The sequence below is a fragment of the Zonotrichia albicollis genome, chromosome 28 (assembly GCF_047830755.1).
Source record: "Zonotrichia albicollis isolate bZonAlb1 chromosome 28, bZonAlb1.hap1, whole genome shotgun sequence".
Classification (NCBI taxonomy): Eukaryota; Metazoa; Chordata; class Aves; order Passeriformes; family Passerellidae; genus Zonotrichia; species Zonotrichia albicollis.
The window spans coordinates 2,483,985-2,511,154 of NC_133846.1; the positions used below are offsets into that span (position 1 = coordinate 2,483,985).

The following is a 27,170-nucleotide window of genomic DNA, read 5'->3' on the forward strand; positions in this document are numbered from 1 at the left end:
GGGATTGGACGCGACTGGGAAGGATTGCGAGGCACTTTTAGGGGCAAAAAGGGCACTGGGAGTGGACTGTTAAGGCACTGGGATAGACTGGGAGGGACAAGAAGAGCACTTTTGGAAACAAAAGGGGCACTCGAAGGGCTCTGGAACCAGCGGGGGGCACAGGCGTAGACTGGGATATACGGGGATGTATTGGGGGGGGACTGAGATAGACTTGGAGGCTGGTGGATGGGACAGGGAGGCGCTTTTAGGGACAGAAATGGGCTGTGGGAGGGAACTGGGATAGACTAAGAGGGCAGTGGATGGAACTGGGAGGCTCTTTCAGGGACAAAAAGGTGCTGTGGGAGGGAACTGGGAGGGAACTGGGCTGGACTGGGCGGGCTCCGCTCCCCGCGGGCACCGCCCCCTCGCGCCCCGCCCTCTCCTGCTCTCTCGTTTTCCATTGGTCAATTAGGAAGCCAATCACGAAGCTGATCCAATCAGGTGGCGGCATGGGCGGCGGGCGGGGCTCAGAGGCGGGGCCCCGCCCACCGCCCGCCTGAGGGAGCGGCCGCGGCGGGGACGCGGTGAGTGAGGCCTCGAGGGGCGGGGGGGCGGCCGCGGACCCCGCGGAGCTTTGGGGGCTCCTTCCCGCTCTTCTTTGACCTTCGGGGGTTTTCTCCGTGCTCTCGATGCTCTGAGGGCGGTTACGGGCCTGGGGGCGCCCGCAGTGCTCTCTGTGTCCGGAAAAGGGGTTATGGAGGTGGCGCTTTCCTGGCCCGGCGGGCACAGAGGAGAGCGCGGGGCCGAGAGGGGCCTGGGGGTCACAGGAGACAAGGGGGAGAGGGCTGAGGGGCTCGCTGGGGGTCACAGGGAGCTCTGTTGTTGTGAATGGGCTTTGAAGGGGGTGTCTGGGGATCACAGGGGACGTGGATGAGGGATCTGGGGGATGTGTGGCTATCACAGGGGCTGTGGGGCTGAGGGGGTGTCTGGGGGTCACAGAGGATATGCTGGAGTGGGCTGTGGGGCTGAGGGGGTGTCTGGGGGTCACAGGATATGCTGGAGGGGGCTGTGGGGCTGAGGGGGTGTTTGGGGATCACAGGATATGCTGGAGGGGGCTGAGGGGGTGTCTGGGGGTCACAGCAGACTCTGTTGTTGTGAATCTGCTTTGGGAGGTCTTTGGGGGCTGCTCTGCTGTTTGGGGACACAGCATTGTGTGCACTGATGGGAGCCATCTGTGAGGATGGGGGTGCTGCCACCTTTGTAGTGTTTACTTGCAAAGGGGGTCTTTGGGGCTCTCCTGCACTCTGTGTTTGGTGGGAGGCTGGGGCTGTTATCCCTAGGTTGGCACTGCATCCTCGTGTTCCTGAGGTGTTCGCATTTTCCTGGGCTTTGTGCGAGGCTGGGGCTGTGCCCAGTGCCCTGTGCTGTGCCCACCACCCCCAGAATGGAACCAGCCTCCCCTTGGGGTGCTGGGGTCACACACCACCCTCCTACATGTGTTCTGGGCCTCTAGGCTGGTGCAGTGTTGTTCTTAAAAGTGTTTTTAGGCTGGAGTTAACCTTCCTTTTCATCCCTCCTTTCTGGCCCTGCTGTGCTTTGGAAGGAGCAGGAACTTCTAATGGATTTTCCCCTAAATGGGTGAGGGGTAAGACCTCAGCCCACCTCTGCTCATAGGCACATTTTTGTGTCAGCTGTGATCCTGCCTGTCTCTGCTCTGCCATCTCAGTGACCTGAGGCTCTTCAGGGAAGGGATGATAATAATGCAAAGTCTCAGGTATGAGGTTTAATAAGACCAAGGTCCAGGTGCTGCATCATGGTCAGGTCAACCTCCAGTATCAATCCAGGCTGGGGATGAAGGGTTGGAGAACAGCCCTGGGAGAAGGACTTGGGCATGAGTTGCTTGGACCCAGAACCCTGTGCTGATCCCCCAGTATGGGCACCAGGGGACGGGGGGTTCTCCCCTTCTGCCCTGCTCAGGTGAGACCCCACCTGCAGAGCTGCCCCAGCCCTGGGGTCCAGCACAGGAAGGACATGAAGCTGTTGGAGGAGACACTGAGGCGATCAGAGGGATGGAGCAGCTCTGCTGTGAGGAAAGGCTGAGATCTGGGGTTGTTCAAGCTGGAAAAGAGGTTTGGGATGACTGGAGTGTGGTCTTGCAGGAGCTGAAAGGAGCCTGCAGAAAGATGGAGAGAAACTGTTTACAAGGGCCTGGAGTGGCAGGGAAGGGGGAAGGGCTTCACCCTGACAGTAGATTTAGATGGGATATTGGGGAAAAATTCTTCCCTGTGAGGGTGCTGAGGCCCTGGCACAGGGTGCCTGGAGAAGCTGTGGCTGTCCCATCCCTGGTAGTGTCCAAGGCCAGGCTGGATGGGGCTTGGGACAGTGGAAGATGTCCCTGTCCATGGCAGGAGCTGAAACAGGATGAGCTTTAAGGTCTCTTCCCACCCAAACCATCCTGGGATTCTGTAAACCTGGGAGATTGAGACTCTCTGTAGGGAAAGTGTTCTGAATTGTTTTGCTGCACCCAAATCGTGTTGTAGCTGTAGACTCTGGCTTTAAGGCAGAAAGTTCACCTGTGAGAGCCTTATCCCAGCTGAGCCCAGCCCTTCCTGTGGCATTAGCAGCAGTCACAGACAGCTCATGGCAGGGAAGTTGTGTCTGGGATCAACAGGAGCCCTGAGCTTTCCCTGCTCAGGTGTGTCCTTGTTTCCCCTGTGCAGGGGCTGCACTGCTCACAGTCACCTGGCTTGGAGGGTTGTAAATACCTCAGGGCTCAGTGCTCAGAAGTGTTTTCAGTAATTTGAGCATCAAAACATTGAATTATTTGGGTCAGGAGCTGTGGGTTAGTGTGTAGGCAAAGCTGCTTGTGAGAGTTCTTATTCTCCAGACTGGATTTCCATGTGCCTTTATTGTTATTCTGTTTAGGGAAGCAGCCACCTTCTGCTAAAATAAATAAATACTCTGTTTATAGCATAACTCTGTATTTCCATCACTAACAAATGCTCTTCTGCAGAGCAGCCTGTACAACAATTGTCTTTGTTTTCCATAATAACATCCATGTTCTGATCTTAAGGCTGAAATGCAGCAGCTTATGTAAACCAAGGGAAGCCTGTGCAGAAGACTCTGTCTAGACTCACTTCACCTTATCTTAAAGCAATTAAAGACAGGTTAAAGTAAGTTCTGCAGTCATGGGAATAGGCATGTGCTGATTTGTTTGTGTTTGTTTCAAAACAGATTAATTTGCAGCACATGAAATGCTTTTTGATATCTTTTGATGCTGTCTTGTGCTGCCAGAATTAAAGGGGATGAATTTTATGTTTGATTTGGGCTTGAAAAGAATGAACTTTCTGGTAGGAGTTCATGACATCATTTTATTTTGGGGGAGCTTTCTGTTTTGTAGTTCTCTATAAATGAGTGGAGTTCAGTGAGCTCAGTGAAGCTGCAGGGGCAGCTGGAAGAAGTTGGAGGTGAAAGAACCAAACTGATTATTTCTATCCTTCTTAACAGTGGTGAGAGCCAAGTAGCAAAGTCATCTGAGCTGTTGGATGTGAAGTGCATGGACCTGCAGACAGAGAGTGAATATGGGGTTTTCTTGGGGTGGTTTATTTCCTGGAAAGGTTTTGAGGCAGTTTGGGAGTGGCAGATAAGAGTAATTCCAGAAGCCTCATCACTGCTGTGCTAACAGAAATGTGTATCTAAGATCCATCTGGAGTTGTTGGATGTGTCCAGTAAAAAATCAAAGTTACACTTTGTTTTCCTGTGCTCCAGAGGTGTCCTTGCCTGAGCTCTGCACACCAGTCATCAATATTTGCATCCCCAAAGTATTTTTAACCATCAGGCTTGAGAAACTCTCTTACTTCAGCTGATTTGATCATAAATCTGATGTTACCTCAGTCTCTTTGAAGCACCTTCATGTTCTGGCATGCTCAGAATCCAAGAGGTTTCATAACCACTTGCTGGGAGTTTTCTGTTCAGGATATTGTAACATTTTTTGTCTGGTGACTCAGTCTGTCCTTACAGGTCATGAGAAGCAAGAATCATCATCTCATTTATCAGTTGATACTTTCAGCCCTGAGTTTGGGCCGTGCCAGGGTGTGTTTGTCACTCGACCTCAGCTTGAACTCATTCCATGTGCCCAGGACAGGCAGCCAAGTGTTCAGCTCACTGTGTAGCAGTACATTCACGAGAATCAAAGTATAATATTGCTTAAAGTCTTGCTGTTCATTCTATTTAAACACCTGAAAACCCATAAGCAGAACATTTGGGTGTAGAGAAAAGTAAATAACATTTCATTTTTTTGCTGCAAGGCTCCAGTTAACAACACCTTTGTCCCCCTTTGCCAAAAGCTGTCATCACCAAGGGACATTGGCCAGGCAGTGGGACTGGATTAATAACTGCATCACAGAGCTGCAGAGTCTGTTTGGGAAGTCACTGCACAGTGAAAGGCCAACTCAGCAGCCAAATGTGGGGGAAGGAGCCTTGCAGCACTCCTGAAATAGCACCTGTGAGCTCTCTCTGTGGTGCCTGTGCTTGCCAAAGCCACTGTCGAGAATCCTTCCTCCTCCTAGAAAGTCAAATCCTTCCTAATTAATGCACAGTGAGTCTTCTGAAAGCTTCAGCTTGGGATGGACTCTGCAACTTCTGTGTTCTGCTTGGGCATCCCAGAGGAGTGTGGGGATAATGAGCTCTCTCTTTATGAGAAAAGTGCTGAGTTGGTGCCTGCTGATAAAGGTCACTTGAGTTGTCTGAAAGATCTGATTTTTAAATGAGTTTCTTAATAAAAAGTGAATTTAGCCAGAGGATCAGTGCATTACTGGCTAATTTAACCCACATCCAGACAAGCAGCACAATAAACACATATTCTGTGGGGGGAAATGTAAAAGGATGAGAAGCCATCAAAATTTTTTGTTCATTTATTCATAAACAGCATAACTAGAGCTAAGTAAATTTTAGAAATTACCAATTTGGTCTCATTAACATTTTTGTAGAAACAGTTTGATTGCAATATCTGGTTTTTGGGGAGACCTGGCCAGGCTGCTGATGAAAGCCACTCTGATTTCAGGTTTCTCATCCCAACATCCCCTCCAATTCCAACGTGACAGTGGGGTAGCACTGCTGGACCATCTTTGCCAAGGCTGGTACAATTTTGGGTCTCTGGCTTTTGGATGGCTTTGCCATGTGCATTGTTCACTGTTCTGAGCCATGGCAGTGCAGAGAAGCTGGGATTTGTAACCCAGGTGGTGGGGAGGGGATGTGTTTTGGGAGTGTTACAATAATTACAGGTGCTGAAGTAGCTGAAATCCTGGAACCTGCCTTCCTTCCCTCTGTTATTCCATCACTTTTCACAACCATTTCTCCTCCTGTCTCTTGCTCCAGTTCTGGTTTGCAGTCACAATGTGTCCTCCAGCCTCTGCACTGGCCCTGTGGGCTTTGGATCCACTTTTGGGAGCACAAAAGAGCTCTAAGGACTTTTGAAGGGCAGCTGGTCCATGAGCACAGGCTGAAATACAGAAGGAAAATCAATGTCTGTTAGTCTTGCAAGCAGCACTGAACATGGGCTGTAGCTGCTGAAGCTCAACATTCAGTAATTTCTTCTACAATTTATGATTGGTTTTTTTCTTATTGCCCTCAGAACAACCTCAAATGTGTTGTGTGTGCAGCTGTTAAAAATTGTGTTAATCCATGGATGGCTCCTGGGAGCAGGAATGTTCAGCCATTGCTTTGGGTTTGCTACTGAACACACAAATCCAGAAATACCCTTGTGAACCATAAAATGTAACAGTCATGTGTATCCCACTGTCAGAGTGCCTGAGAATTACTCAGCTTTTTACTGCAAGATTAAAAAGCTGCCTGAGATTCAATACAGAAGTGGCCAAAAGAAGTAATAAAAAAGAGGTGATGGAAATGGACTAAAGATAGAGAAATGAGAGTACAGCTCAGTGTCAGGTCTGGCTCTGCAATTGTGGACAAATAGTCTGGATTAGTGTATTAGTCAGAGCTGCTTTCAGTTGCAGCATTTCCAAGAAGTGGGAAATGAAAGCATTTCCCAACCAGCTCCCATAAAACAGTGCTGTGTCCCTGACCTGTGTGGGGTGTCAGAGTTTAGTCCAGTGAATCAGGAAGTTTTCAGGGGGAGGCAAAGCTTGGCAGCCATAAAAACAGGAGAAGTGGCCCTTGTGACAGCATGGGAATGGTGTGTGACAGTGTAACAGGGAATGATTGCTGCTGCCACCTGGGTTGGATGCAAAGTTTTGGTTGTGTAGCTTTGCAAAGCAAATGAGGGAGATGTAAACAACAAAGCCATGTTTAATAAAAGAAGGGTTTCACTAAATGTAATTCCTGGACTAGAAAGCATTGCTGAGTCCTGGAGCCCACCCTGTGGCTCGGTGTGCTGGTCACGTTTCCTGAAATGAATCTGGGAGTCCACGTGATGCCACTGGATGTGCTGCAAACTGCCAGGATTAAGCATCTGCCCCACTTTGAGCTATATGCTCAGTTTAATAACCATCCACATTAATTTTGTTTTTTCTAATTGGTGCCTGTTTTATAACTGCAATTCTCAGGTTTTTCTGGTAACTCAGATAAATTGGAGTAAGAAGTCCACAAAAGATGTGAGTATGGAAAAGGCAGGAAGAGAGGAAGTGATGGCAGCAGCAGCAGAGTTTCTGGATGGACTGGAGATGAGCACAGTGGATTTTCTGAATCTCTCAGTTCATGTGCTCAGTATTATCTGCTAGTTCAACATGACTGGAACAAATAATGGAGAAAAATAGAGTAAGGAGGCTTTAACCTCCATGAAAGTGAGCTCATTTCTTCTTCCTCTGGGCAAGTGGATTAAAAATCATGGTGTTACATAATCTCTACCCACAGAAAAGCTTCTGTCTGCCTGGAATGTTATCTGCTGTGGCACTTGGTGCTTATGAATGAGTTCCCTAATCCATTGACAGAAACGTTCCAGCAGCACTTGCAGACTCCCTGTGCTTGCTGAGGAGCCTTGGTCAGGTGTCAGGGGCTGATACAGCCTCAGGAGATGGATGTGTGCATAGCAAAGGCCTTGAAACTGATAGGGGTTTTGGAAAAATGGACTTTACTGCCTGTGCTGGGAAAGGAATCCAACAAAGGAATGGAAAAGAAATAGAGATTATTAAAATCTAAGGTTTTGATTGCAGTTAAAATCTGATTTCTTGAATCTGTGGAGTTTCATTTATATGAGCATAACCTGGCCTTTTTCTATAGGATCTAATTTTTCTTTTTCCTTTCAGACTAACCAAGTTACAAATATGAAAAATCATAAGATTGCTCAGTTGTGTGCAAATCAGATGATTCAGGTATATTTGAGAAGTGGTTCAGCTTTACTCTAAAGCACCCAAAGACCACAAGGCTTTGCTGAGATGCATCCTAAGCATGTGTAAATCAGATCATGTTGGAGTCTCTGGGGACAGGCAGGTTTTAGCTTTTATTCTACATGCTGGGATCTCTGCACTCAGCTGTGCTGATTTCAGAGCTCCCTTGGAGGGCAGTCCAATCCATCGATTGGGACACTGCACTAATGGAGAGAAATATTGATTGTGAGCATTTCTTGGGCACGTGGGAGAGGAGCTTTCTCATTGCCAGCATTGTCTCCTGTTTTGTGGGATCTCAGCACCTCAGGACTGAGGTGCCACCGAGACCACCCTTGGGGGGCTCGGGAGTCCTGGAATGTTCCAGAAGTGTCTGGTGGCTGGACTTTGATCCTACACAGGAGACGACACCTGTATAGGATAGGAGGGTTTCACCGGGGTGAATGGTGAAGGGATCCGTTAATTAGAGAGGGAAACACAGGGTTTAGGATTTCTGTACAGGGGGGTTTAGAGAAGTAAGATGGAGGAATTGGGGCGTGTCCTGTCCTTCTTCTTCTTCTTCTTCTTCTCCTCCATCTTCTTTGGTGATGGTGGCACTTTGGGATTGGTCATTACTGAAAGTGCACCGGACAATAAAAATAAAAAGGATTGGGGAAAAATGATAAATATTGTACACGTAACAATGGCTATAAAGATAGGTGACTGCCCAGAGGGCAGCACAGTGTGCTCATGGCTGGCTGCTGAGCAGAGCTCTGTCGGGCCGAAAGAAAATCTTTTAGATAAACAATTAATAAACATAAAGACCGAAAGAAGAACTGAAGCCTCTTCTCGTCCTTTGATACGCGGCTGCCCCAAGGCCACTCCTGCCTTTCCAGGCCCTCCAAACAGCCGAAAACCGGACACTGTTTCACATCAGCAATGGGGCTGCAGCATCTCTGCCCCTGCCCCAGCTCAGGGTGAGGCTGCAGCAAACTCATTGGAGCTGTTGGATGTGAAGTGCTTGTACCTACAGACAGAGAAAGTGAATATGGGCTTTTCTTGGGGTTGTTTATTTTCTGGAAAGGTTTTGAGACAGTTCTTGGAGTGGCAGATGTGATGTATCAGCTGATTAGTAGGAAGGATGTGATTCTGACTCCTTCTCAGCCAGTGAATAGGACAAATAAGTTGTTGGTGATGATTAGGATGAGTATAGTGATTAGGAAGAATCGTAGCTAGGTGAAAAATTTTGAAGCTAAATATCATGTTGTAAATTGTAAGATAGATCACGGTATGAACAGTGCAGTGGAGTTCTTGGAGTGGCAGATATGATGGTAATTGCAGAAGCCTCATCACTTGTCAGAACTCAGTGCATCCCTCTGGTGTCCAGAGTTCCCCAGGACCCCATCATGGGACTCAGAGACCCAGAGCACCTGGGGGTTTGATTGTGACCCCTGGAGCAAATTGCCAGCTTTGTATGAGGACCTGAAAGTCACAGAACTTTAAACAGTACAATAATAAAATAATCACAGGGTGAAAATGTAGATTTTAGGATTTTTGGTATGGGGTTATGGGGACAAGATGGAGGAACTTGGGTGTGTCCAGCCTTTCTTCTTCTCCTTCTCCTTCTCCTTCTCCTTCTCCTTCTCCTTCTCCTTCTCCTTCTCCTTCTCCTTCTCCTTCTCCTTCTCCTTCTCCTTCTCCTTCTCCTTCTCCTTCTCCTTCTCCTTCTCCTTCTCCTTCTCCTTCTCCTTCTCCTTCTCCTTCTCCTTCTCCTTCTCCTTCTCCTCCTTCTTCTTCTTCTTCTCCTTCTCCTTCTCCTTCTCCTTCTCCTTCTCCTTCTCCTCCTTCTCCTCCTCCTTCTCCTCCTTCTCCATTTTCTTCTCCTTCTCCATTTTCTGCAGTGATGTTGGCACTTTGAGATTGGTTTAGAGTAGAAGTGCACTGTCTAACATAGGTGATGGATATTGGGAATTAAGTGTAAATATGTTACATGTAGTTTGTAGTATAAAAGGACAACACAGAGTGCCTGTGGCTGCCCTGCTGAGCAGATCTGAGCTGGGCAGAAAGAAAATTTTATAGATAAGAATTAGTAAACAACCTCAAGACCAAAAACTGAAAAGCTCTGACTCGTTCTTCGGACGTGTGGGCTGAAACAGAGACACCCTGCACATCTCAGGGCTGCAATTATCAACCAAATATCTGAGAATCACTGAGAGTGATCACTGTTTCAAAACCTTTCCCGAAAATAAACGACCCAAAGAAAAGCCCATATTCACTTTCTCTGTCTGTAGGTACAAGCACTTCACATCCAACAGCTCCAATGAGTTTGCTGCAGCCTCACCCTGAGCTGGGCCAGGGGCAGAGATGCTGCAGCCCCATTGCTGCTGTGAAACAGGAGACAATGCTGGCAATGAGCTGTGCTGGGTGGGAGGGGCTCTGTGACAGCTCTGTCACTGCTCCTGCTGCTCTGGGACTGGAAGTCCCCTCACAAGGTGGCTTCAGAAGCACCAGAATGAGTTTGTTTGATGCAAGCAGCTGTGTTGATGTGCAGTTCTGCTGTCTCTAAACAGCTGGGTTAGAGGAGGTCAGCTGGGCTTGCTCTGCACAAGATACTGAAGTGAAACCAGTCTAATGATTTCTGTTACCTTGTGCTGGCTGAGCAAAAGGGGAAACTGGGTTTGTTTATTGATAATTATAAAGCTGTGGAGAGCTTTGTGCATTAGCACTGTGCTATATTTAAATGGTATCCTGTCTGTCAAATGTTCCTATTACAAAATGTTCTTTGCCAAGATCATGGGCCTCTCTTTTTTAAAGCTGCTTTTGAAAAGCAATTGTTTTCAGAAAATTGGTTAACATGACATTGCTGTGGCACCTCTGTGTGTCTTGACTTGGTGCTGTTAAGTCATTCCAAGAGCATTTTAAAGGTGTTATGAACAGCTATGGGAAATGCCACTTCACCACTTGGAGACTAGAATTGTCGCAGACATTTCTTCATAGAAATCCTTTCTTTCACATTTGTCCATCTTCTGGGAAGCAGAGCCCCAGAAGAGGAATGTAAACAAATTGTTATCAGCTGCTGTGAAATGTGGCAGGTGATCCTGTGATTGGCTCATCTTCCACATTTCCAATTAAGGGCCAATCACAGGAGCAGCTCAGGGACAGATTCCCTGGACACAGAACTTTTTTATTCATTCCTTCTATTCTATTCTTAGCATAGCAGCCTCTGCAACTTCCCTCCTTATTCTTTTTAGTATAGTTATAATGTATTATATATCATATATCAATAAATCCAGCCTTCTAATCAAGAAACAAGATTCTTGTCCTTCTCTCACCCAGTGACCTCCTCAGGTCGCTGTAATACTAGAATGATTGCATTTCTGAGAGATGAAATAATTCTTAGTGCAGAAAATAGAGTGTTCTCCAGCCTCTCACCCTGTGTGCTGCAGTGCTATCTTTAATTAGAAGGCTGTCACAGCTGAAGTAAAAATACCAACTCAAACCAAAACCTCCTGTGAACCAGACTGAGAGCCATGAGCTTTAAAGCTTTGCTTCTGACCAGCTGGAGTCCTGACAGGAGCATCCCAGCCCCTGGTGCTGCCCAGGCCGTGGCTGGAGGAAATGTTCCCCTCTGCTCACGGGAGAGGTGCTCCAGGTTCAGCAGCAAGAGGAGATTCATGTCCTGTGTCTTCAGCCAACAAAAGCCACCTCGTTTCATCTGCAGAGGTGGGCATATGTGGCCCGAAGTTTAGAGTCTGACTAGCTGAGGGCGAAAGGCTGACGCTTTTCTGCAATTCCTGGCCAGCGCCCTTCGGTGTCTGAGGGCCTCGGGCTGTGCTGGCTGCGGACTGGCTCACACCGCTGGTATAGGGGAGGAACGGAGCTGACCATTTCCCGGGGGTTAAACATCGGTTTATTGAAGGTGTTGCGGGATCCAAACGCGGGGAAACCAACCAGGAAAAAGTTTTTTCATAGGGGGTGAAAACAGGATTATAAAGGAGGGGGGATGGGTACAGGCGTAACCAATCGGGAAAGGTGAGGGGATGAACTTCACAGAACTGACACTCCATGGAGACCAATAATCAAAAGGTACGGGAGGGGCCCCAGGACCCCAGCCAACCAACACCTCCAGGGGAACGAAAGTTCTGGAAAACCAGGAGGAGTGGGGGGGTGATTGACTGAGCCCAGGGAGGAGAAAAGTTTTACTAAAAAGGGAAAAAGGGGCAGGAGAAATTCTATAACTTGGGTGACAGACACAGGGGTAACCATGGTAACCTAACGGCCATCAGGGCTGTGGCGGGAAAACTGGGGGACAAAACCATTTTACACTTAATAGGGGGAAACAATACATAAATTGGGGGAATAACACAAGAAACTTAACAACACACTACAACAGTCTGATGGCCTCGGGCTGTGCTGGCTGCGGACTGGCTCACACCGCTGATATTGGGGAGGAACGGAGCTGACCATTTCCCGGGGGTTAAACATCGGTTTATTGAAGGTGTTGCAGGATCCAAACGCGGGGAAACCAACCGGGAAAAAGTTTTTTCATAGGGGGTGAAAACAGGATTATAAAGGAGGGGGGTGGGTACAGGCGGAGCCAATCGGGAAAGGTGAGGGGATGAACTTCACAGAACTGACACTCCATGGAGACCAATAATCAAAAGGTAAAGGAGGTGTCCTGGGACCCCAGCCAGCCACCATCTCCAGAGAGGAGAAGGTTCTCGAAACCTGGGAGGAGAAAGGGGGTGATTGACTGGGCCCAGGGAGGAAACAACTTTCACTTATAAGGGAAACCAGGGGAGGAGCAATTACATATCGGCAACTATGAATAGCGGTTACTATAGCAACTTAGCTGACAGGCTAGCAGTGGCGGGAAAAACTGGGGGAACGAAACCATTTTACACATAATAGGGGAGAACAATACATAAATTGGGGGAATAACACAAGAAACTTAGCAACACACTACAACAGTTTCATGCAGGCCAAGTTGGAGCTCTAAAATGTCACAGCATGCTCAGGACTGAGCTGAAACCCTCAGCTTGGAGGGAGCTGCTCTTGGGACATTTACAGACCCTTTAATTAGCAGGAAAACCTATCTTCTCCTTAAGGATTTATTAAAATCACACATAAGCTCTGCTGCTGAAAGATGCTCATTAATTCGAGATTCTCTTGGATTATTCAGCAGAAAAGTGAATATCCCTCACAAGGACAGGCTTTGAAGACCATTTCCTTGAATAAGTAACTTTTAAAAATTCCTGGAATTTCTTTTTCATGTTATCTTTGAGATAGATATGAGATAGACACAAAACCAGCTACAGTTTTGGCTAGAATATTGCTAGAATATTTGCTAGAATATTACCCTGCTTGTCAAGGTAAAAACAAGCCAGAGAGGCTTTTTCTGGAATATTCAATTTTAGAACTTTCCCCTTTCAGGAGTGACCTTATCCAGTACCCAAATGGACACCCTCCATCAGGAACACCTCATTATGTGTGTTGAAATAGGCATCTTCTCTGCTTTTGCAATTTTGTGTATTTTTTTTGTGGTATTTCCCTTTTTTTACTCTCTCAAAATATGGCTCCAGTTCCTGACTAATTCTGCTGTAATGCTGCACTAACCAAATATTTTTGTGGAAGAATTATTAGTCATAGAAGAAAGAATGTAATGAAATATTCTTAGAAAGTGTTATAACTATGCTTGACATGTAAAATATTTATCCAGGCATGTAAACAAAGCAAGAGGTGTCTTGCCAATGTCCCCTTGTAAACCATGGCTGCTTTGAAATCATGAACTGTTTTTCAGTTCTTGAAAATAAAGTATCAGGTTCTCTGCTGGCATGAATTGGCACAGTGCTAATGGTTGGCCTCACCTAGATGAAATTGTAGCCCCTGCTCTTGCCTTCCTCAAAATAAAATCAGGAGGTGTTTTCCCAAGAGCTGTAATTGTGCTAAATAAAACCCCTGTGTTTATTTTGGTTTCGGATTACTCAGTATTACTTGCAGTTACTAATGCAGCTGCCCCGTGAAAGGAGCCTTATGTTTGTTTGGCTTTTTCTTATTGTTGTATCTTAATGAGCATTAAAACCATGTGTTAATTCAGAGAACTCTGTTCTTTCTGAGGACAGCACTGCTAATGTTCCCTTTGTGCTTCAGAGGAGCATCTGTGCCCTTCCAGAGGAGAATCCAGCTGTGCTTTATCTGAACAAGCTTCCAGCCCCTGTGTGGTGAGACAGGGCAGTGCCCCATGGGGATGGCACACAATGCCCCTGGCAGGGACCTGTGCCAGCCTGAGCCAGCCCACACCTGGGGCAAGATACCAGTGCTGGGGGACACCTGAATCTGCCAATCCTGCTTCTGCACCTGGAGTCTGAACCTCCTTCTCCAGATTTCCTTGCTAATTTAATTACCATTGCATCCCTGCGTTTGTTTTGAGTTTTTTCACTGTTACTGTTTTGAAAGCTCCTCTGACTGCATCCAACTTTTTAAAATGTGCCACCTATTGTTAATTTCTGAGGTGCTGCTGTGTAATTGGTGAGAAATGAATGGCAGTTGGAGTTGGAGCAGATGAGCTGGGAATGAGTGAGCAGTTGCTGGTTGGGATCCCTTCCAGAGCAGGAAGGTGGAGTTCTGAGCTGCTCGCAGCCTTTCTAAAATAAGAGTCCAAACCAGGAGGTGCTTTTTGTCATGGGTGAAATGGCAGATTCGTTTTTGTAGCAAGCAAAAATGTTAATGATGAGAGGCATTTTGGTTTAGGGTATTGTGTCTGCTGAATTTTTAATTGTTACTTCATTTGTGTAGTTCACACGGATAATACAGCAATGCTCATCTCGAGAGATCCACAGTGGACAGCTGCTGTCTTTAAAACAAATAGAGTCATGATAAAAGCTAATTTATAAATTATACACACACAAATAATGTAAATTATATATAAAAATATATAAATCTATTCTTTCTCCTGATGATGGCCACCAGCCTCACTTGGTGTGGGACAACATCTCTTGGTGATTAAAGATTCTTGCTGTTTACATTCCCCCAGCCTATTGCACTTGTATCTGGACAGATGGGAGAATTGTGATTAAAGAAACAAAATCTTGACCCCAAACCAAAACTTGTAACAAGTTTTTATACAAAAGTTAGTAAATTAGTAACTTGAATTTTTTTTTTCTATGTTGTATTGCTTGGTTTGTTTTTAATTAAGAGCTCTCTAAAGGCATTTTTAATTCAGACTTGCCAGGACACATGTGCTTTATCACTGGCATGAGTCAGGAGGAAAATATTTCCTGCCTGTTTAGACTCTCTTTGCATTAAAAATTATATATTATTGATGATCTGTGATATATTTAACCCTGTTGTTTTGTGAGACTGTGTTTGGAGCAGTCTCTGAGCTGTATCTTAGGGGAAAGCAGTAAGAGACAGAATGGATGGATTTGATATTTGAGCTGGCAGAGGGAAACATTTCCAGGTGACAGAAACAATGCATTGCCTTGGCCATGGCCCAGGAGCACTGAGGGAACGTGCTGGTTCTTATTGAGGCTCTTCAGCAATGCACTGATGCCTCAAAATAACTCATTTTACCCATTTTAATAACTCATTTTATCCTCAGTTTCTGTAAATTTGTTTGGGCCCAAGTCCTGGGGCTCCTGGCCTTGGCAATCCATGTGCACATATTTATGTACATAAGCAAAAATTCTGGTGGTGAATTCCTCTCTGCCTGTCTAAGGGATGTGTGGCAGGAGGGTGTTTTACCAAATGGTATCAAGGGTTTAATAAGGGTTTAATTTGAGGTTCTCTTGGATTATTTAGCAGAAAAGTGAATATTCCTCACAAGGACAGGCTTTGAAGACCATTTCCTTGAAATAAGTAACTTTTAAAAATTCCTGGAATTTCTTTTTCTCGTTATCTTTGAGATCGACACAAAACCAGCTGGCTAGAATATTGTCAAGGTAAAAACAAGCCAGAGAGGCTTTTTCTGGAATATTCAATTTTAGAACTTTCCTCTTTCAAGAGTGACTTTATCCAGTACCCAAATGGACACCTTCCATCAGCACTAACACCTCATTATGTGTGTTGAAATAGGCATCTTCTCTGCTTTTGCAATTTTGTGTATTTTTTGGTGGTATTTCCCTTTATTTACTCCCTCAAAATATGGCCTTTTCTACCCCACAACTGAGCCTTTTCTACCCAATTCCTGCAAAAACTGCATGAAGAATTTGGAGAAATATTCACGAGGCTTTTACTGAAAAGAGGAGACTTGAAGCTGTTACCACACCGATTACATTCAAACTTTCCACGAATCAGCTGGAGGGACTTTTAACCTGAAATATTGACATGAATCAGCTTTGGGGGAGTGCCCGGCGCTGCTGGAGGAGTTTAAACTCCGCAGCTTTGCTGTGCCCGGGGCTTCCCTGGGCTCCGGGAGGATTTCGGGCTCTGCAGGGAGCGCCCAGCGCGGATGAGCCGGCAGTAAGTGAGGGGTGCTGGGCACGGGGTTTGTCCACACTTACACCGGGAAATGTGGGGGATCACAACTTGTGGTGCGTCAGATTCCCTGCTAGAACGCCCTCAGAAATACTCCTGTCCTTATGCAGATTGTAGTTTATAATTGAAAAACTGGACTTCTCATAGTACAAATGAGAGGGCAGATTCTCTGTTAGTACTCCCTCAGAAATAGTCTTGTCCTTGTGCAGTTTGCTGTAGTTTGTAATTGAAAAATTGGACTTCTCATAATATAAACAAGAGGGCAGATTCTCTGTTAGGACTCCCTCAGAAATAGTCTTGTCCTTATGCAGTTTGTAGTTTATAATTGAAAAACTAGACTTCTTATAGTACTAATGAGAGGACAGGCTCTCTGTTAGTGCTCCCTCAAAAATATGCTTTTCCTTATGCAGATTGTAATTTATAAGTGAAAAACTGGACTTCTCACAGTACAAATGAGAGGACAGATTCTCTGTTAGAACTCCCTCAGAAATACTCCTGTCCTTATGCAGATTGTAGTTTATATTGAAAACCTGAATTTTCATAATACAAATGAGAAGACAGATTCTCTGTTAGTGCTCCCTCAGAAATACTCTTTTCCTTATGCAGATTGTAGTTTATAATTGAAAAACTGAATTTTCATAATACAAATGAGGAGACATTCTCTGTTAGTGCTCCCTCAGAAATAGTCTTGTCCTTGTGCAGTTTGCTGTAGTTTGTAATTGAAAAATTGGACTTCTCACAGTACAAATGAGAGGACAGATTCTCTGTTAGTGCTCCCTCAGAAATAGTCTTGTCCTTATGCTGTTTACTGTAGTTTATAAGTGAAAAACTGGACTTCTTATAGTACAAATGAGAAGACAGATTCTCTGTTAGAACTCCCTCAGAAATACTCTTGTCCTTATGCAGTTTATCATTTATAATTGAAAAACTGGATTTTCATAATACAGATGAGAGGGCAGATTCTCTGTTAGAACTCCCTCAAAAAGTCTGGAGCATTTACTCCTTTTGCAGGCTCTCACCTAAGTATTTGTTGCTTAATTTAACAGAGGTGGAGAGAAGGTGTAACTCACAGGTGTCACCTGCCTTAAACTTTATTTAGTTCAGTATTGTTTATGAAAAACTGGACTTCTCATAGTATAAATGAGTAGACAGATTCTCTGTAAACGCAGATTTTCTGTTAGTACTCCCTCAGAAATACTCCTGTCCTTATGCTGTTTGCTGTAGTTTGTAATTGAAAAATTGAACTTCTCATAATATAAATGCAGGAATTGAAATAGTGCAGATTTGGAACCAAGTTGGATTTAACTGCCTAAGAAAAGCTGAGAAATTAAAGGTTTTTTTAAAAGGCAGCTCTTGCTGAAGTGTGTGGGATTTTCTGAAATCTTTGTAAATACTTTTGCAGTAAATGTAAAAGAACAGAGAGCACAACCAAACACTGTTGTCTGCAGCACCTACTCCTTTTGCAGGCTCTCACCTAAGTATTTGTAGCTTAATTTAACAGAGGTGAAGAGAAGGTGTAACTCACAGGAGTCACCTGCTTTAAAACTTCATTTAGCTCAGTATTGTTTATGAAAAACTGGACTTCTCATAGTACAAATGCAGAAATAGAAATTGTGGGAATTTGGAACCAAGTTGGATTTAACTGCCTACGAACAAAAGCTGAGAAATAAAAGGTTTTTTAAATCCAAAGGGATAAGGCAGCTTTTTTATGCTATGCTGAAATGTGTGGGATTTTCTAAAATCTTTGTAAATACTTTTGCAGTAAATGTAAAAGAACAGAGAGCACAACCAAACTCTGTTGTCTGCAGCACCTACTCCTGTTGCTCTCACCTAAGTATTTGTAGCTTAATTTAACACAGGTGAAGAGAAGGTGTAACTCACAGGTGTCACCTGCCTTAAAACTTCATTTAGCTCAGTATTGTTTATTTTAGCAGGGAATATTTTTTTCCTGTCTCTAGGTAAAAGTATCCTGCTTATATTTGCAACAGCTCATCTTTTGCCACAGGTTTTTTTCCCTTTTCCCTGATCATATCTGCAACCTTCTGCCAAGGAAGGAGGTGTGTGTTCTATATGGGCATGGCCAGCTTTATTAAAAGTGCTGAATTTAATCAGATAGCACTGGCAAAGCTGCCATTGCCATAGGGGTAGGAAGCTTTTTATGAGGATCAAATATAAATGTTCAGGTGACTGTCTTTATTTATTCCAGAATTGTGAGGAAATAACTCTTTACAGTTCACTTGGGTTTGCTCTCTAATTTGAATACCTTGGGCCTCAGAGGTAAATAAAAATAAATCAAAAATAAAGGAGCAGTAAGTTGTTGCTGTGGTGAGGGATTCTGCTCCTGGTGGAACATTGCTGGATGCATTTCATCTCTTCTGTTGGTGAGGCTGCCACGGTGTGACCTTCCTATTTTGGGAAAGTCGGTGAAAGGTTACATCCAGTTAATAAATATCCATTATTTTTCTGCAGGTTTCAGTCTTGGTGTGTAGATTGGCAAAAGAAAAGCTGCTGTGAGTGTGGGGCACTGCTGAGGGGTCAGTTCAGTGCATAAACTGGGCACTGGTGGTGACAGAAGGACCTGGTGACCCCCAGCTCTTAAATCAAAGTGTGCAAATGCAGTGTTAAACCCTCAAACCCATATTGCCAACTGTAGTTTTGAATTGCATTTGTAGAAACAGTGGATTTTTGTTGAGCCTCAATTAAATGAGTAAGTCAGTAAACTTTGCTAACAGTGTGGCACTATGCACAGAATGGGAGAAACAATCAGGCATTTCATCAGCCTCCTTGCTGTCTCCTGCCAGCATTTGCAGGCTGCCCTGCATTGCATCAGGCCTGCTGGACATTATTTTCCATCTATCATTTGAAGCCAGATGGAAAATGAATCCTCTGTATATTGATAGAGTTATTTCATAACAAGGGAAAAGCTTTTTGTCATGTGCCCGTGCTGGTTCAACCTATAAATCAGCTTTTATTGTCTGCTTGTGTTTGTGCTGGGAGAATGAAATGGGGATCAGTGGGAGGTGTGTGAAGAGCATGTGGAGGCTGCAGTTGGATGGTTTCTCTCTGGTGCAGACCCTGTTGTTCTCCAGTGCTCCAGGTGTATCTGCAGCTGCCAGGGAGTGGCAACCCCAGCCCTGCCAAGGCTCACCTTGCCCTGAGCATCTCCCCTGGTTCTGGTGCATGTGCAGTGCTTGGGGCTCAGCCAGGCTGGCAGAGCTGGGGATGTCCAACCTGGATGGGAGAAGGCTCCAGGGAGAGCTCAGAGCCCCTTCTGGAGCCTAAAGAGAGCTGGAGAGGGGCTTGGGACAAGAGCCTGGAGGGACAGGACAATGTGCTCCAGGTGTATCTACAGGTGCCAGGGAGTGGCAACCCCAGCCCTGCCAAGGCTCACCTTGCCCTGAGCATCTCCCCTGGTTCTGGTCCATGTGCAGTGCTTGGGGCTCAGCCTGGCAGTGCTGCTTTCCCTGGCTGGCAGAGCTGGGTATGTCCAACCTGAGCAGGAGAAGGCTCCAGGGATAGCTCAGAGCCCCTTCCAGTGCCTAAAGGGACTGAGAGGGGCTTGGAACAAGGGCCTGGAGGGACAGGACCCTGTTGTTCTCCAGTGCTCCAGGTGCATCTACAGCTGCCAGGGAGTAGAAACCCCAGCCCTGCCAAAACTCACCTTGCCCTGAGCATCTTCCTTGGTTCAGGTGCACAGGGGGCTCAGCCTTTTCTGGTGCATGTGCAGTGCTTGGGGCTCAGCCTGGCAGTGCTGCTTTCCCTGGCTGGCAGAGCTGGGGATGTCCAGCCTGGACAGGAGAAGGCTCCAGGGAGAGTTCAGAGCCCCTTCTGGAGCCTAAAGAGAGCTGGAGAGGGGCTTGGGACAAGAGCCTGGAGGGACAGGACCATGTGCTTCAGGTGTATCTACAACTGCCAGGGAGTGGAAACCTCAGCCCTGCCAAGGCTCACCTTGCCCTGAGCATCTCCCCTGGTTCAGGTGCATGTGCAGTGCTTGGGGCTCAGCCTGGCAGTGCTGCTTTCCTTGGCTGGCAGATACCTGAGCAGCCAGGCTGGCAGAGCTGGGGATGTCCAACCTGGATGGGAGAAGGCTCCAGGGAGAGCTCAGAGCCCCTTCCAGTGCCTAAAGGGACTAAGAGGGGCTTGGAACAAGAGCCTGGAGGGACAGGACCATGTTGTTCTCCAGTGCTCCAGGTGCATCTACAGCTGCCAGGGAGTGGCAACCCCAGCCCTGCCAAATCTCACCTTGCCCTGAGCATCTCCCCTGGTTCAGGTGCACAGGACAGTGCTTGGGGCTCAGCCTGGCTGGCAGAGCTGGGGATGTCCAGCCTGGATGGGAGAAGGCTCCAGGGAGAGCTCAGAGCCCCTTCTGGAGCCTAAAGAGAGCTGGAGAGGGGCTTGGGACAAGAGCCTGGAGGGACAGGACAATGTGCTCCAGGTGCATCTACAGGTGCCAGGGAGTAGAAACCCCACTCCTGCCAAATCTCACCTTGCCCTGAGCATCTCCCTTGGTTCTGGTGTACAGGGCAGTGCTTGGGGCTCAGCCTGGCTGGCAGAGCTGGGGATGTCCAGCCTGGATGGGAGAAGGCTCCAGGGAGAGCTCAGAGCCCCTTGTAGTTCCTAAAGGGAATAAAAGAGCTGGAGAGGGGCTTGGGACAAGAGCCTGGAGGGACAGGACCATGTTGTTCTCCAGTGCTCCAGGTGCATCTGCAGCTGCCAGGGAGTGGCAACCCCAGCCCTGCCAAAACTCACCTTGCCCTGAGCATCTCCCCTGGTTCAGGTGCACAGGGCAGTGCTTGGGGCTCAGCCAGGCTGGGAGAGACCTGAAGAGCCAGGCTGGCAGAGCTGGGGATGTCCAACCTGAGCAGGAGAAGGCTCCAGGGAGAGCTCAGAGCCCCTTCCAGTGCCTGAAGGGACTAAAAGAGCTGGAGAGGGGCTTGGGACAAGAGCCTGGAGGGACAGGACCATGTGCTCCAGGTGTATCTACAGGTGCCAGGGAGTGGAAACCTCAGCCCTGCCAAGTCTCACCTTGCCCTGAGCATCTCCCTTGGTTCTGGTCCATGTGCAGTGCTTGGGGCTCAGCCTGGCAGTGCTGCTTTCCTTGGCTGGCAGAGCTGGGTATGTCCAGCCTGGATGGGAGAAGGCTCCAGGGAGACCTCAGAGCCCCTTCCAGAGCCTGAAGGGACTAAAAGAGCTGGAGAGGGGCTTGGGACAAGAGCCTGGAGGGACAGGACACAGGGAATGGTTTCCCACTGCCAGAGGGCAGGGATGGATGGGATATTGGGAAGGAATTGTTCCCTAGGAGGGTGGGCAGGCCCTGGCACAGGTGCCCAGAGCAGCTGGGGCTGCCCCATCCCTGGCATCCCTCCATCCCAGGCTGGATGGGGCTTGGAGCCACCTGGGACAGTGGAAGGTGTCCCTGCCATGCCAGGGGGTGGCACTGAGGGGGCTTTAAGATCCTTCTTAGTTACAGAATGAGCCATCAGGTCTGGTCTAATTTTTTAATAGAGAACATTTCACTTTTTGCCTTTCTCTCTACTGGATGAGTTCTGTCACTCTGCACTGCCTCCCTGCCACTGGGGAGTTTTTATTGCAGGTGAACTGAGCTGACAGGCAGAATCATTTGGTTTTTCTCTTTCTCTGGGAAAGTCTTCATCTGATGATCAGAAGCAAATAGTTATTATGAAATTTAGAAGTTGGATTGCTGCCTAGTTGCCAATATTACAATTTTTCAGATCAAGTTTGATGGCTGCTTTTTTATTTAACCAATGTTACCCAGCCCAGGGGAGATCCATTATCTCTGTGCAGCATTCCCTGCTGTGGTTTGTACCTTACAGTGATTCCCCTAATCCTTATGTACAGGAAACATTCTCCTTATGTATCTTAAACCCATGAGATTGCCCTTTTCCTCTCCAAAGTAGAAAGCAAATCATTGCTAATTTGTTTCTCTGCTTTTATGTTTAGAGAAACTTTTGGAATATTCTAAGGAGACCTTTTAAGAATTTATGCTGGTTTTATCTGATACAAAGTTAGTTTTTTTCCTAGTAACTTATGGGGGTTTGGAATTTAGCTGGAAAAAAGAGGTTGATAACACAGGGGTGTTTTATTTATTGCTGAGCAGGGCTCACACAGGGCCAAGGCCTTTTTTGCTGCCCACCCACCAGTGGGCTGGGGGCACAGCCAGGCCAGCTGACCCAGGGATGGATATTCCTCTCCTTATGGAAGTGGAATAAGAAGCATCCAGAGCTGGGGGAGGAAGGAACAGGGGGATGTTAGGGGTGATGGTGTTTTTCTTCCCTGGTGATGGAGCCCTGCTCTCCTGGTCATGGCTGAACACCTCCCTGCCCATGGAAAGTGGGCAATGAATTCTCTTTATGCTTTACTTGCATGGACAGCTTTTATAGAGTAATAGAATGCCAGATTGGCTTGGGTTAGAAGGAACCTTAAAATTCATCATATTCCACCCCCTGCCATGGCAGGGACACCTTCCACTGTCCCAGGTTGCTCCAAGTTCCATCCAGCCTGGCCTTGGGCATTGCCAGGGATCCAGGGGCAGCCACAGCTGCTCTGGGCACCTGTGCCAGGGCCAGGGAGCAATTCCTTGCCAGTATCCCGTCCATCCCTGCTCTCAGCCATTCCCCTTGTCCTGTCACTCCAGTTCATTATGAGCAGTCCCTCTTTGGCTTCCTTGGAGCCCCTTCAGATCCTGCAAGGTGCTGTGAGATCTCCACACAACTTTCTCTTTTCCTTTACCCATGAAATGTCTGGCTCTTAACCCACAAGTTCCTCCTCCGGTTCTCTCCCCATCCCAGCAGGGAGCAGTGAGCACGTGGCTGGCTGGGGCTCAGTTGCCATCTGGGGTTAAAGCAGGACACAAATGAAAGCCAGGCTTTAGGCAGTGTGGAAAGACGTGCAGCTCCATCAGAAATCCATCTTGTTCTCAGAGCAGGGCTGTGGAATTAGGTCAGGCACACCCTGCGTGCGCTGTTTCCTGCTTGCTCATATTTCTGAGAATAATTGGACATGGCAATGTTTTTGTAGACTTAAAGGAGTGCTGTCACCTTAAAAATGAGTTGTTTGGAGTTTTATTTCTGTCGTGATGGTTAAGCTGTGGTTTGGGAAGAGGGGAGGATTGTTCACCAGCTGATTCACTCACTGCTGGTGCTTCCTCACTGTTTGCAAACCAAGTGGTGAAGTAAAGCCACTCATTTCTACTGTTCTTATTCTCTTACACCTTTTCTCTTGCCATGCCAAATCACAGTGAGACCCTGTACAAGCTGTCAGGGCTTTACTCCTCAATGGGTTTGGCAGCTAGGCTTTTCATGATTTTTCTTTGAAGTTTCTATGGAGTTCTTCATACCTAAAATACTCCATAATGGCTCTTTAAAAAAATCCAATGAGTATATCTTTATAAATATAATAGAATATTGTATTTATGTAACACAGTAAATAAAAAGTAGAAACCAGCACATTTGTAGTGATGCTTTTATTTTTTTCTTGCTTAATAACTGCTGTATCTAAATGGGTTTTCTCTGCTGGTCACCCTTGCAGTATTTGAGTTTCTTTTCACCTTGTTCATGGTGCTCTGTGCAGGTGAAGCCATTAGAAAGAAATAAAAATTAGAAACCAGCACATTTGTAGTTATGCTTTTGCTTTTTCTTGCTTAATAAATGTGCTGTATCTAAATGGGTTTTCTCTGCTGGCCACCCTTGCAGTATTTGAGTTTCTTTACACCTTGTTCATGGTGCTCTGTGCAGGTGAAGCCATTGTAAATAAATAAAAATCAGAAACCAGCACGTTTGTAGTGATGCTTTTATTTTTTCTTGCTTAATGACTGCTGTATCTAAATGGGTTTTCTCTGCTGGCCACATTATAGTGTTTGAGTTTCTTTTCACCTTGTTCATGGTGCTCTGTGCAGGTGAAGCCATTCAGCTCTTCCAATAATGGCATGAGAGCTGCATGCATTGGGAAGTGCTTTAGATCCTCAGGGTGGGGAAGGACAATGTACTGAAGATGTCAGAGCCTCTGTACATTCCAGAGCACTTCCTTAAGGATTGCAAGGAGCAGGGATCAGCCTCTTTATCTCTGCAAAACATTTGCAGCATGAATTGTTTGTACCAATGGGGCATTGCAAAATTAAAGTGTTTTCCACTTTGGGATTAAAAACAACTTAAATATGACTTCCATGGTTTTCCCTCAACAAAAGACAAGTTCAAATAGAGATGATTTCAGTGGGACCACCAGCACAGGGGCTGGAGAGCAGAGATGTTTGTGCAGTTGCACAGCTCATTCCTGACATTGTTGTGTTCCAGAAGAAGGAGTGGCCACATGCTCCATGTACAGCCAGAGCCAGATGGGAATTTGGTTTTTGATTCTGATACTGATTCCATTTTAAAAAAAATTGAAATTGGAGGAGCTCTTTTGCTGATCTTTAGTTCTGAATGTGACGTGGAGTGTTGGGAGTTTGGCTGGCCAAGGACTGGAAAAGTACAGAACCGTGGCTAATTCCAAGTTCTGCACCTGCATAGATAGCATGTCCTTGGGCCTGGCTGTGAGAGAGACATGAGAAAAGAGAGATGTAACCCCTAAGGAATGAGGAAGAGTTCATGGTATAGTTTAACCAATAGATTGCTTGGCTTACAGAATATTCATAAGCTTATTATTTGCTGTATAAGTGTTTGATGCTTTCTTCAGTAAATTGGACCGGACCTGAGGAACCTGTGATGAACCACCTGGTGTCCTGGTCCCCTTCCTTCCACAGTGGAGCTTTTGCTGCTCCTGAGTGCCCAGCTCCCACAATCCAGCTGTGAGGCTTCAACTCCTCTGTGTGGCTGCTCCTTCAGGATCTGAGCATGCAAACAAGTGACAGAGAAGTGAGGAAGCACATCAGGGTGCCTGTTCACTGTGGTACCAGCCAATTGACACTTCCCAGAAGGTGCAGACGTGCATGCAAGGAGCCCTCTAAGCAGGGTGCTGACCTGGCAGTGTTTGTGCTGCTAGCACAGGGGAGCTGCTGGTGCAGGGCCAGGAGCTGAGGAGTTGTGGGATCTCAGGACTGAGGTGTCACCGAGAGCACCCTTGGGGGGCTCGGGAGCCCTGGCCAGAAGTGTCTGGTGGCTGGACTTTGATCCTACACAGGAGACGACACCTGTATGAGGACAGGAGGGTTTCACCGGGGTGAATGGTGAAGGAATTAGTTAATTAGAGAGTGAAACACAGGGTTTAGGATTTCTGTACAGGGGGGTTTAGAGAAGTAAGATGGAGGAATTGGGGCGTGTCCTGTCCTTCTTCTTCTTCTTCTCCTCCATCTTCTGTGGTGATGGTGGCACTTTGGGATTGGTCATTACTAAAAGTGCACCAGGCAATAAGAATAAATGGTATTGGGGAAAAATGATAAATATTGTACACGTAACTTTGGGTATAAAGATAGGTGACCGCCCGGAGGGAGGGGAGTGTGCTCATGGCTGGCTGCTGAGCAGAGCTCTGTCGGGCCGAGAGAAAATCTTTTAGATAAACAATTAATAAACATAAAGACCGAAAGAAGAACTGAAGCCTCTTCTCGTCCTTTGATACGCGGGCTGCCCCAAGGCCACCCCGGGCCTTTCCAGGCCCTTCAAACAGCCGAAAACCGGACAAGGAGTGAACGTGCTCCAAGTCAGAAACACCTGAGCAGGCAGAGGGCCTGCTGCTCTGAGCCTCAGGATTAGGCCTGTGCTCTGTGGCCCTGTTTTCTCTCATAAAACACTTCCCTGCAGTGCTTCCCAGGGCTCTTAGGAGCAATGAGCAGTTAGTATTTGTAAAAAGCTTTGAAGCTGAATGGTGTTAATTATTATTTATAGGCATTCATTCTCACCACGGGTAGTTCTCCTTGATCCTGGGCATGAAAGGAAACCAGGACATTTGTAAGCTGGTCAGGCAGGAGTTTGGCCTTGAAGTCTTTATGTACTTGTTTCCCCACTGGGTTCTGGGTGTGTTTGTAATATATTTGTCACATTAAATGACCAGTTTGGGGATTTATTGTACCAGCCAGATGTGCCAAAAGATCTTTACTCATTTCCCTCAATTCTGCTGACACACGACGTGCAGGATTTTGGCCTGCCAGGAGACAGGGAAATGCCATCAGCCTGACTGGGCTGGATGATCAGCAGCCCTGGATGTTCCACTTCCAGGAAAGGGGAGAAAGTCAGATCTGCTTGGGAGAGCCACCACATTGCAAAGAGCAGCTGTTTTCAGCAGGTTTTGCTGGTGCTCAACTTTGTTGAAGAGAACAGAAAAGAAAGAGGAGAAAGATGTCAAACAGCTGGAACATTTTTTCCCTGACAATCCTGCTTAAGCAGCAGAAGAGGGGGAATGACAAGGGAAAATTGGTGTATTGTAGTTCCTGAGTAACTGGTGATGGTTCTGTAAATAATTTCTGAGCTGCTGTAGTTAAGGACTCTGCTGAAGGGTGTGCAGGGTCTCTGCATTTAATTCAGAGCTTGAGGTGATGAACAAAGGTTTCAACATTGACCCAGCCCAGTTTGGTTGTTGTGAAATTCACTCTGTTGGTGTTTTGTGCTGTTTGACATCACTTAAATGGGGCTTGTAAGGCAGAGCTCTGGGGGAGTGATGGAGTCTGAGTGTCCCTGAATAACTCTGCTCTTTGCCTTCATATACTCTGTTATTGATCTGATTTCCTGCCTAATTTCTCCTCTCTGCTGAGTGATGCATTAAATAGTCAAGAGATTGTTCAGGCACTGCAAGGGGAGGTTCTGGCAGAGCTGCAGCAATTCATCACTCCTGGAAGAAAGAGGCCCATAAAATAAGTAAATTTTATGCTTATCTTGTTTTCTTAATGGAGTTCTTGTCAGCTCACAGAGCAAATTCTGTTCCCTGGTGAGTGTGGCAGCATCAGCTTTGTCAGGGATATTGTTTCAGTGTAGGAAAGTTAATTCTGGGGGAAAGAGTTCCTGAGCACAGCCCAGTGTGGGTCTGTTCCTCTCAGCCACCTGGGTTAGTGACAGGTGTCCCTTGAGATGCTTTGAGGTCCCTCCAGCCCAGAACATTCTGGGGTTCCTCCTGGCAGCCAGCAGGTCCCAAGAATTATCAAGAATTATTCCCTTTAAGGGCTTTCCCTTAGGGCTAGGGTTATGATTACAAATCTTATATATATATATATATATATATATAGCATATATATATATATAGCATATATATATATATATATAATATATAGCATATATATATCGTATATATATCATATATGTATATATATATGCACATAATATATAATATATTATATTTTCTATCTGCTCAACAAGGGTATTCTTTTCCCCATCTCAAAATACTTTTCCCCAAGTAAATCAAACTGCATTTTAAAAAACAGGTTTTGGCTTTCAGTGCAGTTACCAAATTTTAAAG

General features: G+C 46.3%; 1 protein-coding gene across 2 annotated transcripts in view; it reads left to right on the forward strand.

Annotated features, from left to right (window-relative positions):
- The first annotated feature begins 432 nt into the window (after positions 1-432).
- KCTD20 (potassium channel tetramerization domain containing 20) overlaps positions 433-27,170 on the forward strand; it is a 39,254-nt gene continuing 12,516 nt past the window's right edge. Inside the window, exon 1 of one of the 2 annotated variants that reach the window (XM_074528410.1) lies at positions 433-563. Coding sequence is in view for 1 of the 2 variants with exons in the window: in XM_005496308.4 (XP_005496365.2) it covers positions 15,748-15,758 (11 nt within the window). In the remaining variant the exon portion in view is untranslated. Of the gene's footprint in view, positions 564-15,599; positions 15,759-27,170 lie in introns of those variants that run through there. The other variant, XM_005496308.4, reaches the window with a different exon arrangement.